General features: G+C 32.7%; 2 protein-coding genes across 2 annotated transcripts; one reads left to right on the top strand and one right to left on the bottom strand.

Moving 5' to 3' along the window:
* Window positions 1–2263: 2263 nt before the first annotated feature.
* On the top strand, window positions 2264–5591 carry LOC137837632 (receptor-like protein EIX2). The gene has a single exon (XM_068646699.1). The coding sequence runs from the start codon at window positions 2324–2326 to the stop codon at window positions 5510–5512; it is 3189 nt and encodes a 1062-aa protein (XP_068502800.1). The 5' UTR covers window positions 2264–2323; the 3' UTR covers window positions 5513–5591.
* A 3989-nt stretch (window positions 5592–9580) lies between these two features.
* Window positions 9581–10204, bottom strand: LOC137838808 (uncharacterized). Its single transcript, XM_068648031.1, has one exon. It carries the CDS (start codon window positions 10202–10204, stop codon window positions 9581–9583), a length of 624 nt encoding a protein of 207 aa, XP_068504132.1.
* Window positions 10205–13965: the final 3761 nt, after the last annotated feature.

Here is a 13965-nt window from a genome sequence, read left to right as displayed (position 1 = left end):
AATTGTAAATAAAATATTTAGATAAAAGCTAACTATTTATTTAAATATACGATTCTTACTTATTTCTTTCATACATTTTTATATAATGGATTACATGAGGAAAATCAATAATTCAATCTTATAAATAGTTTTGTTTTTTATTCTTTCTTTGTGTGGTGTGCTAATCTTCAAACTTATATAATGGATAAGACTTTAATGATCAACTACTAAGTCTTTTGATTTTAATGTTTTCCTACTTTCTTGTCATGGATGACCTAATAATCTTCCAACTCATAAGGGTTGATCTAGAAAGATCAACAATATAAAGTCTTTGGAGCAATTTCAAAAAATTTCCTTTTGTATGTTATTAATGTGCTTAATTTTCTAACCCATAAAATAAATGGAGTTAGAAGTACATCATGCAAATTAATCCACGTATTTTTATCATTGAGGAAAAAAAGTTACACAATGTTTTATATGTTTCAATTAATTTCTATTTTATTTTATTCTCTGAAAGGCTTATGTATTCTTGTTATTAGTTCTCTTTTGTGTTTGGTAAGTTATACTCTTTTACAACTCATAACATCAACAAAATGTTTCTAGCTTCAATTGGTTACTTAAAACTGAAGTTCAAAACAAAATTCAACAATTAATTTATTCATGATTTTACAAACTTCCAAACCCAATTTTTTTTTCTTACTCATAACCTCAATATGAATTAAAAAAATCCATATCTTATATGTCTAATTCCAAACTTGTTCCCTAAATTCAATATCCACGTATTCACATCACAAACCAAAATTATTCAATCATATATACCAATTTAACTTCATAAATAAAAAACAGGTTTTAATTTCAACCAACAATCAATATCTACCATGTTCTCATATTCTTAATTTATACAAAAATTTGAAAGAGAGGTTCACCTGCACAAGACTATCTGATTCTTAAGTTTGTAACGAGTTCACACTGACCCGTTTGGATTTAGTTTTTAGTTATGCTTGTGGTTGAACATACTTCGTTCTTGATTCAACTTGCATTATTTTGCTTTGGAAGTCGGTGCTCCGTCACAATTTTGTCTTTAAAAGACGCATCAATGGGGTTGGAGGAGGAAGATGTACATAAAGTGCATTTGACCTTAACTCCTAACGATGTGAGACTATATTAGCGATACCGGAACAAAATACATGTTTTTAATGCTTTAACTTTTGTTTCAATTTCCTCAAGGAAAGATGTGAAAATAAAGAGTTGAAATAAATACTAAATTTTGTAAAATGAAATACTAAAAAAGTAAATTTGTAATTTATATATATTAAAACAAAATTTAAAATTATCAACTTTTATTCTTTTAAAATTATCTTACACGTGTTCCGTTCTCTACATATCTTCAAATTGTAATTCAAATATCCAAAAATGTCAAATATTTTATCTCCTGCACCCTACACAAATAAAAATGGGGTCTTCTCCTTTCATGCAGAAAATTGCATGAAATATTCTACTATAACGAACTTTGAATTATTAGTTCAAAAGGAGAAGATTATGGAGTATAAGGATGAGAGATAAATATTTTTTTAAAAATTTTAACACTTTTTGAAGGTTTTTCGTGAAATTAATCATATATAACTTTTAAAAAGAAAAATCACGGTAAATCATACATGTAAAATTTACACGAGTATTTTACACTTTTGTTTTAGTCTCCCAAATAATTATTTTTATGTGAAAAAACTAACGTTCAACAACGAATTCCAAATTAAAATAGAAAAAATAATAACTTTTTCAAGCAGTATTGAATTAAAGAAGAGAAATCTTTATAAAGTTAGATATTTTGATGACTTATATATTTATTCTAGTTTCCTACTTTTTAGAATATTCCACCATATGAGTAAATAGTATTTTGCCAAAAAAACATTAAATGTGATGACTTGGTCTAACAATAACATATAAACATTTTTGAATGTGAACATTTTTGTGCGGACATAGAATTTAAACAAGCCTATCACACTTCTTTTAGTTCCTTCTACCTAATTTTTTGCACCCAAACCTACGTTGCTCCAGGTCAACAAAGTTGAAAAATTTAGAAAGAAGATACAAAGTATGTTACGGATTTTGACTTGTGAATTTGATTTTATAAATTTAGTATAGAAAATTAAAATTGTTAGAAATTTTGGCAAATTGGACACTAAAATAAATAGTTAGAAAAGGGCAAACTTTAATGAAAATAGAGCAAAAAGAAAAAGGCACTGCGGCAGTATAAATATTAGAAAGAAGTTTTATAGGCATAACCAAGAAGCACTTCTTTGTGATAGAAAAAACATTAGTTTCTTAGAGAGAGAGAGCTTGTGTGATGACGAATTCCTCCATTTTAATGATGGTGTTTGTTCATCTTTGTTGGTTTTTCTTTAGTGTGTTTGGAGAGACTGTGTGCATTGAAAGTGAGAGAGAGACATTGTTGAAGTTCAAAGATCATCTCAAAGATCCTTCAAATAGGCTTTCTTCTTGGAATGCTACTGCCAATTCCAACTGCTGCAACTGGGTTGGAGTTGTGTGCAACAACATTACATCCCATGTTACAGAGCTGCACCTCTACACTCCAGTTCCCGTTTTCGATGAGGGTCTTGGTTTTGCATTCAATGAAGCTTATGGACAAGCAAAGGAAGAGTTTACTGCATCTCAATTTGGTGGAGAGATAAATCCTTGTTTGGTTGATTTGAAGTATTTGAATTACTTGGACTTGAGCCAAAATCGTTTTGAAAGTATGTCAATTCCTTCTTTCCTTGGAACAATGACTTCCTTAACTCACCTCAACCTTTCTAATGCTGGATTCATGGGAGACATTCCTCCTGCCATTGGAAATCTCTATAATTTGCTTTATCTTGACCTTGGTTCTGCTACTGTCGGAATAATTCCTTCTCAGATTGGGAATCTCTCCAATTTGCTTTACCTTGACCTCAGTTATGTTGTCTACGGAACAATTCCTTCTCAGATTGGGAATCTCTCCAATTTGGTTTACCTTGACTTTCGAAATGTGTTTATTGAAAATAGTGATTGGCTATCAAGTCTTTCAAAGCTTGAATATCTTGATTTGGGATGCTCAACCTTTTACCAATCATTTCATTCTCTTCACACTCTCCAAGCTCTTCCTTCTTTGATGCATCTACATTTGTCCCTATGTACCTTCTTTCAGTATAATCAACCATCATTTCTTAACTTCTCATCTCTCCTCACTCTTGATCTCTCTGAGATTAATTATTCTCCTTCAATTTCTTTTGTCCCAAAATGGGTGTTTGGACTAAAGAAACTTGTTTCTCTTTCTTTAATGTTAAACGAGTTTGAAGGTCCAGTTCCTGATGGTATTCGAAACCTCACACTTCTTGAAAATTTGGATTTGTCAGCAAATTTATTCTCATCTATACCTGATTGGTTTTATGGTAATTTTCAGCATCTCACATTCTTGAACCTAAGGAACAACAATTTGCATGGGACTATTTCTGAAGCCTTAGGAAATGTAACTTCTCTGGTTGAACTTGATTTGGCATTCAATCAACTTGAAGGTCCAATTCCAAAGTCTTTAGGTAATCTCTGCAACTTAAGAAAAATAGATTTCTCATATCTCAAACTCAACCAACATGTTAATGAAATTTTAGATATTCTTGCTCCCTGTGTTTCCCATGAGCTTAGAACACTTAAAGTTCAAAGTTCTCAACTTTCAGGCAATCTGACAGATCAATTTGGGGTTTATAAAAATATTGTCACACTGTATTTTCGTGACAACAAAATTGGTGGTGAACTTCCAAGATCACTTGGAAAACTTTCATCATTGAGATTTCTCAATCTATGGAATAATCAATTCAATGGAAATCCATTTGAAAGTCTTAGATCACTTTCTAAATTGTCATACCTTGATATTAGTGATAATCATTTTCAAGGAATTGTCATGGATAATGATCTTACAAATCTTACCAACTTGATTGAGTTTCGTGCATCAAGAAACAATTTGACTTTAAAAGTGCATCCCAGTTGGTATCCCACTTTCCAGCTTATCCGTTTGGGTATGAGCTATTGGCAATTAGGTCCCAACTTTCCATCATGGATTCAATCACAAAACAAACTTCGTTATTTAGAAATGTCTAACACAGGGATTTTAGGTTCTATTCCCACTTGGTTTTGGGCAACATTTTCTAAAGTTTATTTTCTAAACCTCTCTTATAACCATATCCATGGTGAGCTTGGAAGTACACTAACAAATCCAATATCTATCATTGTTGTTGATCTAAGTGCAAATAACTTAAGTGGCAGATTTCCCTATCTTTCAAATGGTGTGGCTTCATTAGATCTTTCAAGCAATTCATTATCCAAATCCATGGATGATTTTTTATGCAAAAATCAAGACAAGCCAATGCAATTGGAATTTCTCAGTCTTGCATCAAATAATTTGTTAGGAGAAATACCCGATTGTTGGGGCGCTTGGCCATATCTAGTGGATGTAAATTTACAAAGCAACAATTTTGTTGGAAACTTACCCACATCTATGGGTTCCCTGGTACATCTACAGTCTTTACGCATTCGTAACAATTCACTTTCGGGAACATTTCCTACCATTTTGAAGAAGACCAAAAAATTAATTTTGTTAGATCTTGGCAAAAATAACTTTTCAGGAACAATTCCAGCTTGGTTTGGAGAACATCTTTTAGATATGAAAGTTCTTATCCTTCGATCAAATAGATTTTTGGGTCATATTCCTAATAAAATATGTGATATGAGTCATCTTCAGATTTTGGACCTTGCACAAAACAATTTGACTGGAAAGATACCTACTTGTTTCAATAGCTTGAAGGCCATGACGCAGATGAATAAAAGTACAACTCCTATCATCTATTTAAATGCTATAAAGTATACATCTGAATATTCATATGATAGTAAAGCCAATGTGGTCCTTTGGGTGAAAGGACGAGGAGACGAGTACAAAAACATTTTGGGATTAGTAACAAGTATTGATTTGTCAAATAACCAATTAGTAGGAGACATACCAAGAGAACTCACAGATTTAAATGGATTGATATTTTTGAACTTCTCACACAACCAACTAGTTGGTCATATTCCACAAAGCATTGGTAATATGAGATCATTATTGACCATCGATTTTTCAAGGAATCAACTTTCCGGTCAAATCCCTCCAACCATTTCAGATTTGAGCTTTCTCAGTATGTTAAACTTGTCTTATAATCATTTGAAGGGTAAAATTCCATCAGGAACTCAATTGCAAACCTTCGACGTCTCCAACTTTATTGGCAACAATCTTTGCGGGCCACCACTACACTTCAATTGCAACCCCACTGAGAAAATTGATAATTTTGATCACAATAAAAGAAGAAGTGATAGGCATGGAGTGAACTGGTTTTTTGTCAGTATGACAATTGGATTTGTTATGGGATTTTGGATAGTAATTGGTCCTTTGTTCATCTGTAGATCATGGCGCAATACCTATTTTCATTTCCTTGATCATGTGTGGAAGAAACTTCAATATATTTTCTGATGTAATATCACTAAATAGTGATGAGTTCTATTTAATAAGAATTGTATTGTGAGAATCGTTAGCAAACATCTATACACAAGTGTTTATGTTTAGAACTTTAGTCTTATTAGATATGATATGATGAACATATTGAATGTTTGTTAATCTTTTGAATTTATAAAATAATTATGGTCTAATATATAAAATTGTATAAAAGGAAAACAATTTTACTAATAATATTATATGTAATAAATCACTCCAATAATCTAGCCACGTCCTGCATTAAAGGTTAGCATTTAATCAATCACATTTCTAAAGAGTAATCAAAATTAAATAAAACATTTAAACATCTTTTTTTTTCTGAAATGTAAACTTTTTTATTGGACCTTTTTTTTTTCATCCCTTTAGTCATGTGAATTAAATAAAAAATTAGTAATCTTAATTGAAAACTTAAGACATTCATGTTGAATTTAACTTGGCTTCAGTTGACTCAAGTTAATGCTTAAAGTCAATCCTTAGAAAAAGGTATGTGTACCTTTGTATTATGATAGACAACTAATGTACCAACTCCATAGGTTAACCTAAAGAGATATGACTGTAGAACAATATATGTACAAAATGAAGTTACTTATGTTCAGGTCAGGGATTAAAGAAGAATCTAGACTCACCATAGCTTGATTTTAAAGTGGTCTTAACTATGAAATTCGGGATAAAGTTGAGTTTTTATCTTTTAATGATTTAAATGATTTAGTTCAACTTTGTATTAGAGTAGAGGAACAATTAAAGAGAAAATATTTTTTCAAAAATCTTCTCCTTCTTCTTCTAACTATCCTAAAGGAAAATCAATTTTATGAAAAATCAAGATCATTTGAAAAAGAAAGGGACAAAGCACACTTAGAAGAAAAAGATTTTGCTTCTTCTTTGTTAAATGTCATATTTGAGTAGTATTTTATATTAAAAGACAAACAATTATAGATGTTTATTGATAAAATAACTTAAATTCAACCCCTACTTTATAAATTTAAACCGTTTTACATATTTTGTAATTATAATATGAATAAGAACTTTTTATTCCTAATTTTGTGTTAATTTCAGGATTCTAGGGAAAAATAGAGATGAAAATGGCTAAAGAAGAATAGACAAGATGAAAAGGGAAAGTTGGAACATTCAAAACTTTTTCAAACTCGCCTAAGCAAGCTCACTCTAGAGGAACTCGCCCAAGACTTGCCCAGTCGAGTTCACTCTAAAGAATTTGGGATTTTTCTCGTCAAACTCCTTTTCACACTTTTCACTAACGTGACATGTATTCATTTAACTCTAGTTCATAACTACGTAGGATACAAATTTCATTATCATCAACCATGCATTGTGATTCTCACTTTTGTAATTCAAGGTGAGACCCTACCTATTCAGGAAAATATTTTTCATAATTCTTTAACATGTACAAACTAAGTTTGTTATCTTAAATTTGATAAAAAAAAATTGTAGTATTATACATTGATCTCCAAATTACATGAAATAAAAGTGGTCACAAAGAACACATCACAATCAAGTATGTATCTTAGTTTGAACTGAAATTACATTAAATTTAAGGTTACACTTATAATAAGTATGATTAACAAACTATGAAAAATAATTTTTCATATTGTCCAATCGAACAATTCAAGATTTAAAACACACGATTAATGTTTAACCATTTACTAAATCTCAAACAAAAATTAAGGTTTGCTAAGTGTACATGAAAATTAAATTAAATTAATACATCAAACAATATTTTTTAAATCTAAACTAAGTGGTTTCCTGTAAATTTCATACAATATATTTTATAAATTTCTTACAATTTAATCCCTAAAATTTTAAACAATTTAAATTAGTCCTTGTATCCTTTATACTTTTCATAAAGTACAAATTACAATTTTAAAAACTTATAAATTTACTCCTATATATAGAAAAAATTAATTTCAATTGTATAATTATAAACTTACAAAACTAAATAACACATTAAATTCAAAAACTAAATTTCAATATCAACTGATGGTTATATCAACAACAATCCAATGAAAAGATATATCATGGATTATCATGATTGAAATCTTCAAAAACAACCACAGTTTGTTCATAAAATGATGCTCTAATATAATTGAAGAAAAACCTCTACCTTAGTAAATGGAACAACAAAATGCAAGGATACCACAGAATCACTAAATTACTATCATTAATGAAGAAAATTAAATTGTTGTTATCTCATTCGCACACCGCAACTATAATGGAGAAGAAACACTGTAAAATTTTATATTACACGGATGATGTCAGCATATCCGACACAAATATGAAGTTTTAGATCACACTTAGGTGTGTTTAAGCTAAAAAAGTTTAACAAAATATCACTACTCTTTTTAAATCAACTTTTTGGAAATTCAATGTAAAATTAATGTCGTGATTGACATATTTTTCACTAAAATCTTTTACAACGTCTATTACACTTCTTTGTTGGTCTCTCTATTATTTTTTACGTAAAAAATTGTAAAATTTAACTTCAAACTTATAAATTAAAGTAGACAATAAAAAATTTATCTCGGTTAATTGGAACTTATTTGAAAGTTGTTGTCAATTTTTTAATATTGGTGTTCAAATTTTATGAATAAAAAGTTGAAATAAGCAGCATATAATACCTAATGAAAATAGTGAATGTAACACTCCAAATTTTACATATAACTATTATAATACCGGTTCTACATATTTCTATACAAGCTTAAAGTTTTTCAAAATATTCCTAATACGTGATTAGGACGTATAGAAATACAAATATTTACAATATAAGTTTCAAAATCAACGCCTTAAAACTGTTCTGATCCTCAGACACCTGTAAGATCATCTGCTCGTGTACGTAGTACAGTCATCGCAGTTCAAACACAACAAGAAAAGCAAGGGTAAGCTAGTGAAAATAGAATTTTATAATATACACAATTAAATCAAAAGAGAAAACCAAGTTACATGATCAATTTCTCAAATTATTCAATTTTCTTCAAATCTCAACAATAAACAATCACATAGATCTCACATGGATCTACACATCCAGAATATTCAACAAACAACGTCTTCTGGAAGACCCGTATTAAGTAAGTCCTACCAGAGACTAACACCTGATCCAAAGATTACCAGCGAATCCAACAGAAAGGATCAGGGTGAGTTCAATACAACCCAAGTCGTGCATCTCATATGTCACGGTGTGCATGAACTCCCCCATCAACTTCTCACCACCTGATATCTTAGTCTATGTGACTTAGATCATCAGTGAAGTTCGGAGATCTCTGTTACCACATAGGCACCAATACTTAATACACATCAAACATCAGTCCATACATTATCCCAAATGTATGAATTCAATTCCACACCATTTCATCATACAATATCATTCCAAATACGATCCACAACATTCAAAATTTTATTTGACATAAAATATAATACTTTACTACTAAATCATCAAAACCGAATATTTCCACAAATTTAAATAATATATAAACAAACAATCCAATATATATAAACACACAACATCCCTGCAAGAGAAATTGAATATTGGGACCACGTCCCTTCCACACCCAGATCTTCTAGCCTAGGGTTCTATTAAAAATTAAATTTAGCTTCCCTTACCTTAATTGCTTGCTTTCCAAGCAACTTTCTAGAATTTTATTTCCCACAGTTTGGATAAGCTTCAAGATTTACGGACCTAATGCAAATTATCCAAACAGAACAAAAATTCAGTATATAATAGAATAAGTTGAGAGGATTAAACTTCTCAATTGACCCTACCAAGATTGATGACTAAATCCTAAGAAAAAACAGAAAACAAAGAATATTTAGAGTAAAAATGAACTTACTCTGTTTGAAAATCTGATCGGGTAGAAATGTTCCTTAACTCGCCAGCTACAACGTGATCCGATCAGATTCTAAAATAGGTGAAGATTGGGAGAGGAATATTAAGATAGAAGGGAAAGATTTAGAAAGAGAAAGAGAAAGAAATAAAAGAGGTATTGTGGTGCAGGGGGATAAGGTTCCTGTTGGTGTTTTAAAAAAAAACACGCTGTTACATTATCTCCAACTACAAAAATTAGGGTATGTTGCTCGTATCTCCTTTTCAATTTCCCAAGTGGAATCTCCATAGATGAGATCCCATAATACTTTCACCATGAGAATACTTCTTCCAAGAAGTTGTTTCACTTGTGAATCTAAAATTCTGATTGGCTTCACTTCAAATGACAAATTTTCTTTCACCTGGATTGAATCAGACTCTAGAATGTGACTGGGATCAGGTACATACTTTCTTAGCTGAGATACATGAAAAATATTGTGAAGGTTAGCTAAAGGAGGAGGCAAAGCAATTTCGTAAGCCACAAGGCCTATTCTCCTGTGAATTTGATAAGGTCCTATGAACTTAGGAGTCAATTTCTTGGATTTGAGTGCTCTTCCTACATCAGTGAACGGTGTAACTCTCAAAAAGACATTCTCACCCACAGAGAATTCTAAAGGTCTTCTTCTTTGATCTGCATAAGATTTTTGCCTGCTGAGAGATATTTTCAATCTTTCCTGAATCATTTTGACTTTCTCATTGGTTTGTTGTATTAATTCTGGTCCAATTAACACACTCTCACCATCCTGAAACCAACACAGAGGTGTCTTGCACTTTCTTTCGTACAATGCCTCAAAATGAGCCATTCCTATGCTAGCTTGGTAACTATTATTGTAAGTGAACTCTACCAGTGGTAGAATTTCATCCCAACTGCCCAAATGATCTAACACACAAGTCCTAAGCAAATCCTCTAAGGACTGGATAGTTCTCTCTGATTGTCCATCAGTCTAAGGATGGTATGCTGAACTAAGTATGAGTTTAGTCCCCAAAGCTTCTTGAAGTGTTTTCCAGAATCTGGAGGTCAATCTGGGATCTCTATCTGAAACTATGCTGGAGGGTACACCATGCAATATGACTATTTCATCTATGTAAATATGGGCCAACTTCAGCATAAAGATTCTCAATTCTATAGGTAGGAAGTGTGCTGTCTTTGTCAACCTGTCCACTATAACCCAAACAGGGTCATGCTTCTGCAAAGTACGTGGTAAGTGGGTAACAAAATCCAGAGCCCACTTCCACACTGGAATGTCTAACTGAGTTAACATGCCTCCAGGTCATTGATGTTCAATCTTTGATTTCTGACAAGTCAAGCAAGCAACTTCAAACTTGGCTACATCATTCTTCATGCCATGCCACCAATAAGACTTCTTGAGATCTTGATACATCTTGGTCATCCCTGTGTGTAAACTGAGTTTGCTTTTATGACCTTCAGATAACACTGTTTGCTTTAGTTCATTATCCTCTGGTATGCATATTCTATTTTTGAATCTCAAAATACCATTCACTCCTAAAGAGAAGTCTTTAGCTTTGTCAGTATTTAATAAGCCCATGAAGTTCTTCAATTTTGAATCTTCCAACTGCTTCTCCTTCACCTTCTCCAGAAATTCATTAGTTATAACAAGTGTATTACAACTAATGCAATTTGAAGACATGGAAACCTCCAAATTCATACTCCTGAAATCTTCAATCAATGCTAGCTCTCTAATCATAAGCGACGACATTTGTATTTTTTTTTCGACTCAACGCATCTGCAACAACATTTGCCTTCCCAGGATGATATATTAGCTGAAAATCATAGTCTTTTAAAAATCCAATCCATCTCCTCTGCCTCATATTTAACTCCTTCTGGTCATTCAAATACTTCAAGCTTTTATGATCACTGAACACATTAAAACTATCTCCGTAGAGAAAATGTCTCCATATTTTTAAAGCAAAGACAACTGCTGCCAATTCTAGATCATGAGTTGGATAATTTCTTTCATGCACCTTTAACTGACGAGAAGCGTAGGCAACAACTTTCTTATTTTGCATCAGAACACAACCCAATCCCTGATAGAAAGCATCACAAAAAACTTCAAAAGATTGATTGGTATCAGGGATTGTCAATACAAGAGCATTAGTCAACCTTCTTTTCAACTCTTCAAAGCTTCTCTCACATTGTTCAGTCCATGCAATAGGAAGATCCTTTCTAGTCAATTGGGTCAAGGAGCCATTATTTTATAAAAACCTTCTATAAATCTCCTATAATATCCTGCTAACCTGACAAAACTTCTAATTTCCGTAACTGTTTTAGGACACTCCCACTGAAGTACAACCTCCACTTTAGAAGGATCTACTGATATTCCCTGTGCAGAGATGACATGTCCTAAAAATTGTATTTCTAACATCCAGAAGTCACATTTTGAAAGTTTAGCATATAATTGTTTTTTCCTCAAAATGTTCAGGACAGTTCTAAGATGTTCTGCATGTTCTTCCCTTGTACGAGAATAGATCAAGATGTCATCTATGAACACTACCATAAAATTATCAAGGAAAGGTCTGAATATCCGATGCATATAATCCAAGAAAATAGCTGGAGCATTAGTCACACCAAATGGCATAACCAGAAATTCATAGTGACCATACCTTGATCAAAAAGCAGTCTTCTTAACATCTTCCGCTTTCACTAAAATTTGGCGATAACCTGAGCGCAAATCTATCTTAGAAAACACAACTGCCCCATGCAACTGATCCATCAGGTCATCAATTCTAGGAAGAGGATATTTATTCTTTATTGTTAACTTGTTTAATTGTCTATAATCTATGCATAGACGTGACAAACCATATTTCTTCTTCACTGATAACACTGGAGCTCCCCATGGAGAAACACTAGGTCGAAGGAATTGCTTCTCCAATAAGTCTTCTAGTTGTTTCTTCAATTCAACTAACTCTACTGGTGCCATTCGGTATGGAGAAATTGACACCGGGCCTGCTCCAGGAATCAAGTCAATTGCAAACTCTATCTCTCTCTTTGGTGGAAGTCCAGGAATCTCATTAGGAAATACATCCATAAACTCCTGAACTACAAACATCTCTCTTTGTACTTTATCTGTAACTATAGAATAAGCCAAAAGCATAAAACAATTTTCACCTTCTTGTATCTCTCTCTCAAACTGATGAGCTGAGATAACCTGCATTCCTTCTAATCCAGGGAAGATTAACTTCTTCTGACCGCAATCTATAAGGATATGATTAGAAGACAACCAATCCATTCCCAATATAGCCTCCAAATATTTTAGAGGTATACAAATCATGTTGATTTTGTATCTCCTCCCATCTATAATTACTGGACACTTAGCACACATGGAAGAAGTTACTATAATACCTTCTGTTGGTGTAGATACCACCAACTCAAATTCTAACTCTCGGACTAGCAACTTAAGCTTCTTAGCACAATCAAAAGATTTAAAAGAATGCGTTGCCCCAGAATCAAACAATACAGATAATTGTGTTCCAAGGATAGAACAAATACCTCTAACAAGGCTATCGGAATGTGAAGCTTCAACTCCACTAATGGCAAAAACTCTACCAGTAGCTTTGGTTTTTTTTTTTTTATTATTATCTTGCTGCACTCCAGTAATATTTGGGACTGGAAGTCTGGCACGACAGTCCTTCGCAGCATGACCATATCTATGACATCTATCACATGTAATGTTTGGCACTGGATGAGGACAAAATTTAACTATGTGTTCCCCACCACATCTAAAACATTTGACATTTGGTAGCAACTAAGAAGTAGGCCCTCCACTCCTGATGGATTGAGGTCTGGAATAAGGCTTCTTTTTATCTTCATATTTGGGTGTGCTTTTAGAAGGTCCTCCCACTTGAGTCTTAGCAAGTTTGCTACTAATTTTTCAAACTTTCCACTATTTTTGCTTTCTCCACTAGAGCAGGGAAATCTCTAATGGACATAGGAATCACCACTTCTTTAAGTTCTTGCTTCAACCCAAACTCAAAATTTTCTACATCTCCAAGCCTCAATCATGGTCTGGGTGTAGGTCTAGCTAGGTGTTTGAACCTAGTAGCATATTCAGTGACCGAAAGGTTTCCTTGTTCCAACTGCATGAATTCAATTTCTTTAGCATATCTGACACTATCAGGAAAATACTCCTCTAGGAATCTTACTTTAAAGTTCTCCAGGTGGCATCTTCTCCTTTGTCTTCCATCATTTTCTTCATGCCTATCCACCAAAACTCAGCTTCTTCAATAAACATATAGATGGCATAAGATAACTTTCTCTCTTTAGGGCATTGAGTAGCTTCAAAGATTCTTTCTATGTCTCTCACCCACTGGTCTGCTTCATCTGGATTTACCTTGCCATTAAATTTGGGTGGATTGTGTCTCAGAAAGTCCTATAGACTAAAGGTATGGGGTTGTTGATGAAACTGAGATGCTTCTGCTGCTAATCTAGTTGTTTCTAATTGATGAAGGGCGGCCTGATGTTGTTATGCCATAGTAACACTCTGTTGTTGCAAGGTTGTTGCCATCATCTCTATTGCTCGAGCTAAGTTGGGCATATCTATTGGAG

This window comes from Phaseolus vulgaris, chromosome 4 (assembly GCF_000499845.2).
Source record: "Phaseolus vulgaris cultivar G19833 chromosome 4, P. vulgaris v2.0, whole genome shotgun sequence".
NCBI classification, from domain to species: Eukaryota; Viridiplantae; Streptophyta; class Magnoliopsida; order Fabales; family Fabaceae; genus Phaseolus; species Phaseolus vulgaris.
The sequence above is the reverse complement of the archived record's forward strand: the minus strand, read 5'-3'. Positions and strand labels throughout refer to the sequence as shown.

What these genes read in the sequence shown, in the direction of transcription:
- LOC137838808 (XM_068648031.1), bottom strand. Translation starts at nt 10,204, where the DNA reads ATGGCTCATTTTGAGGCATTGTACGAAAGAAAGTGCAAGACACCTCTG.
- LOC137837632 (XM_068646699.1), top strand. Translation starts at nt 2,324, where the DNA reads ATGACGAATTCCTCCATTTTAATGATGGTGTTTGTTCATCTTTGTTGG.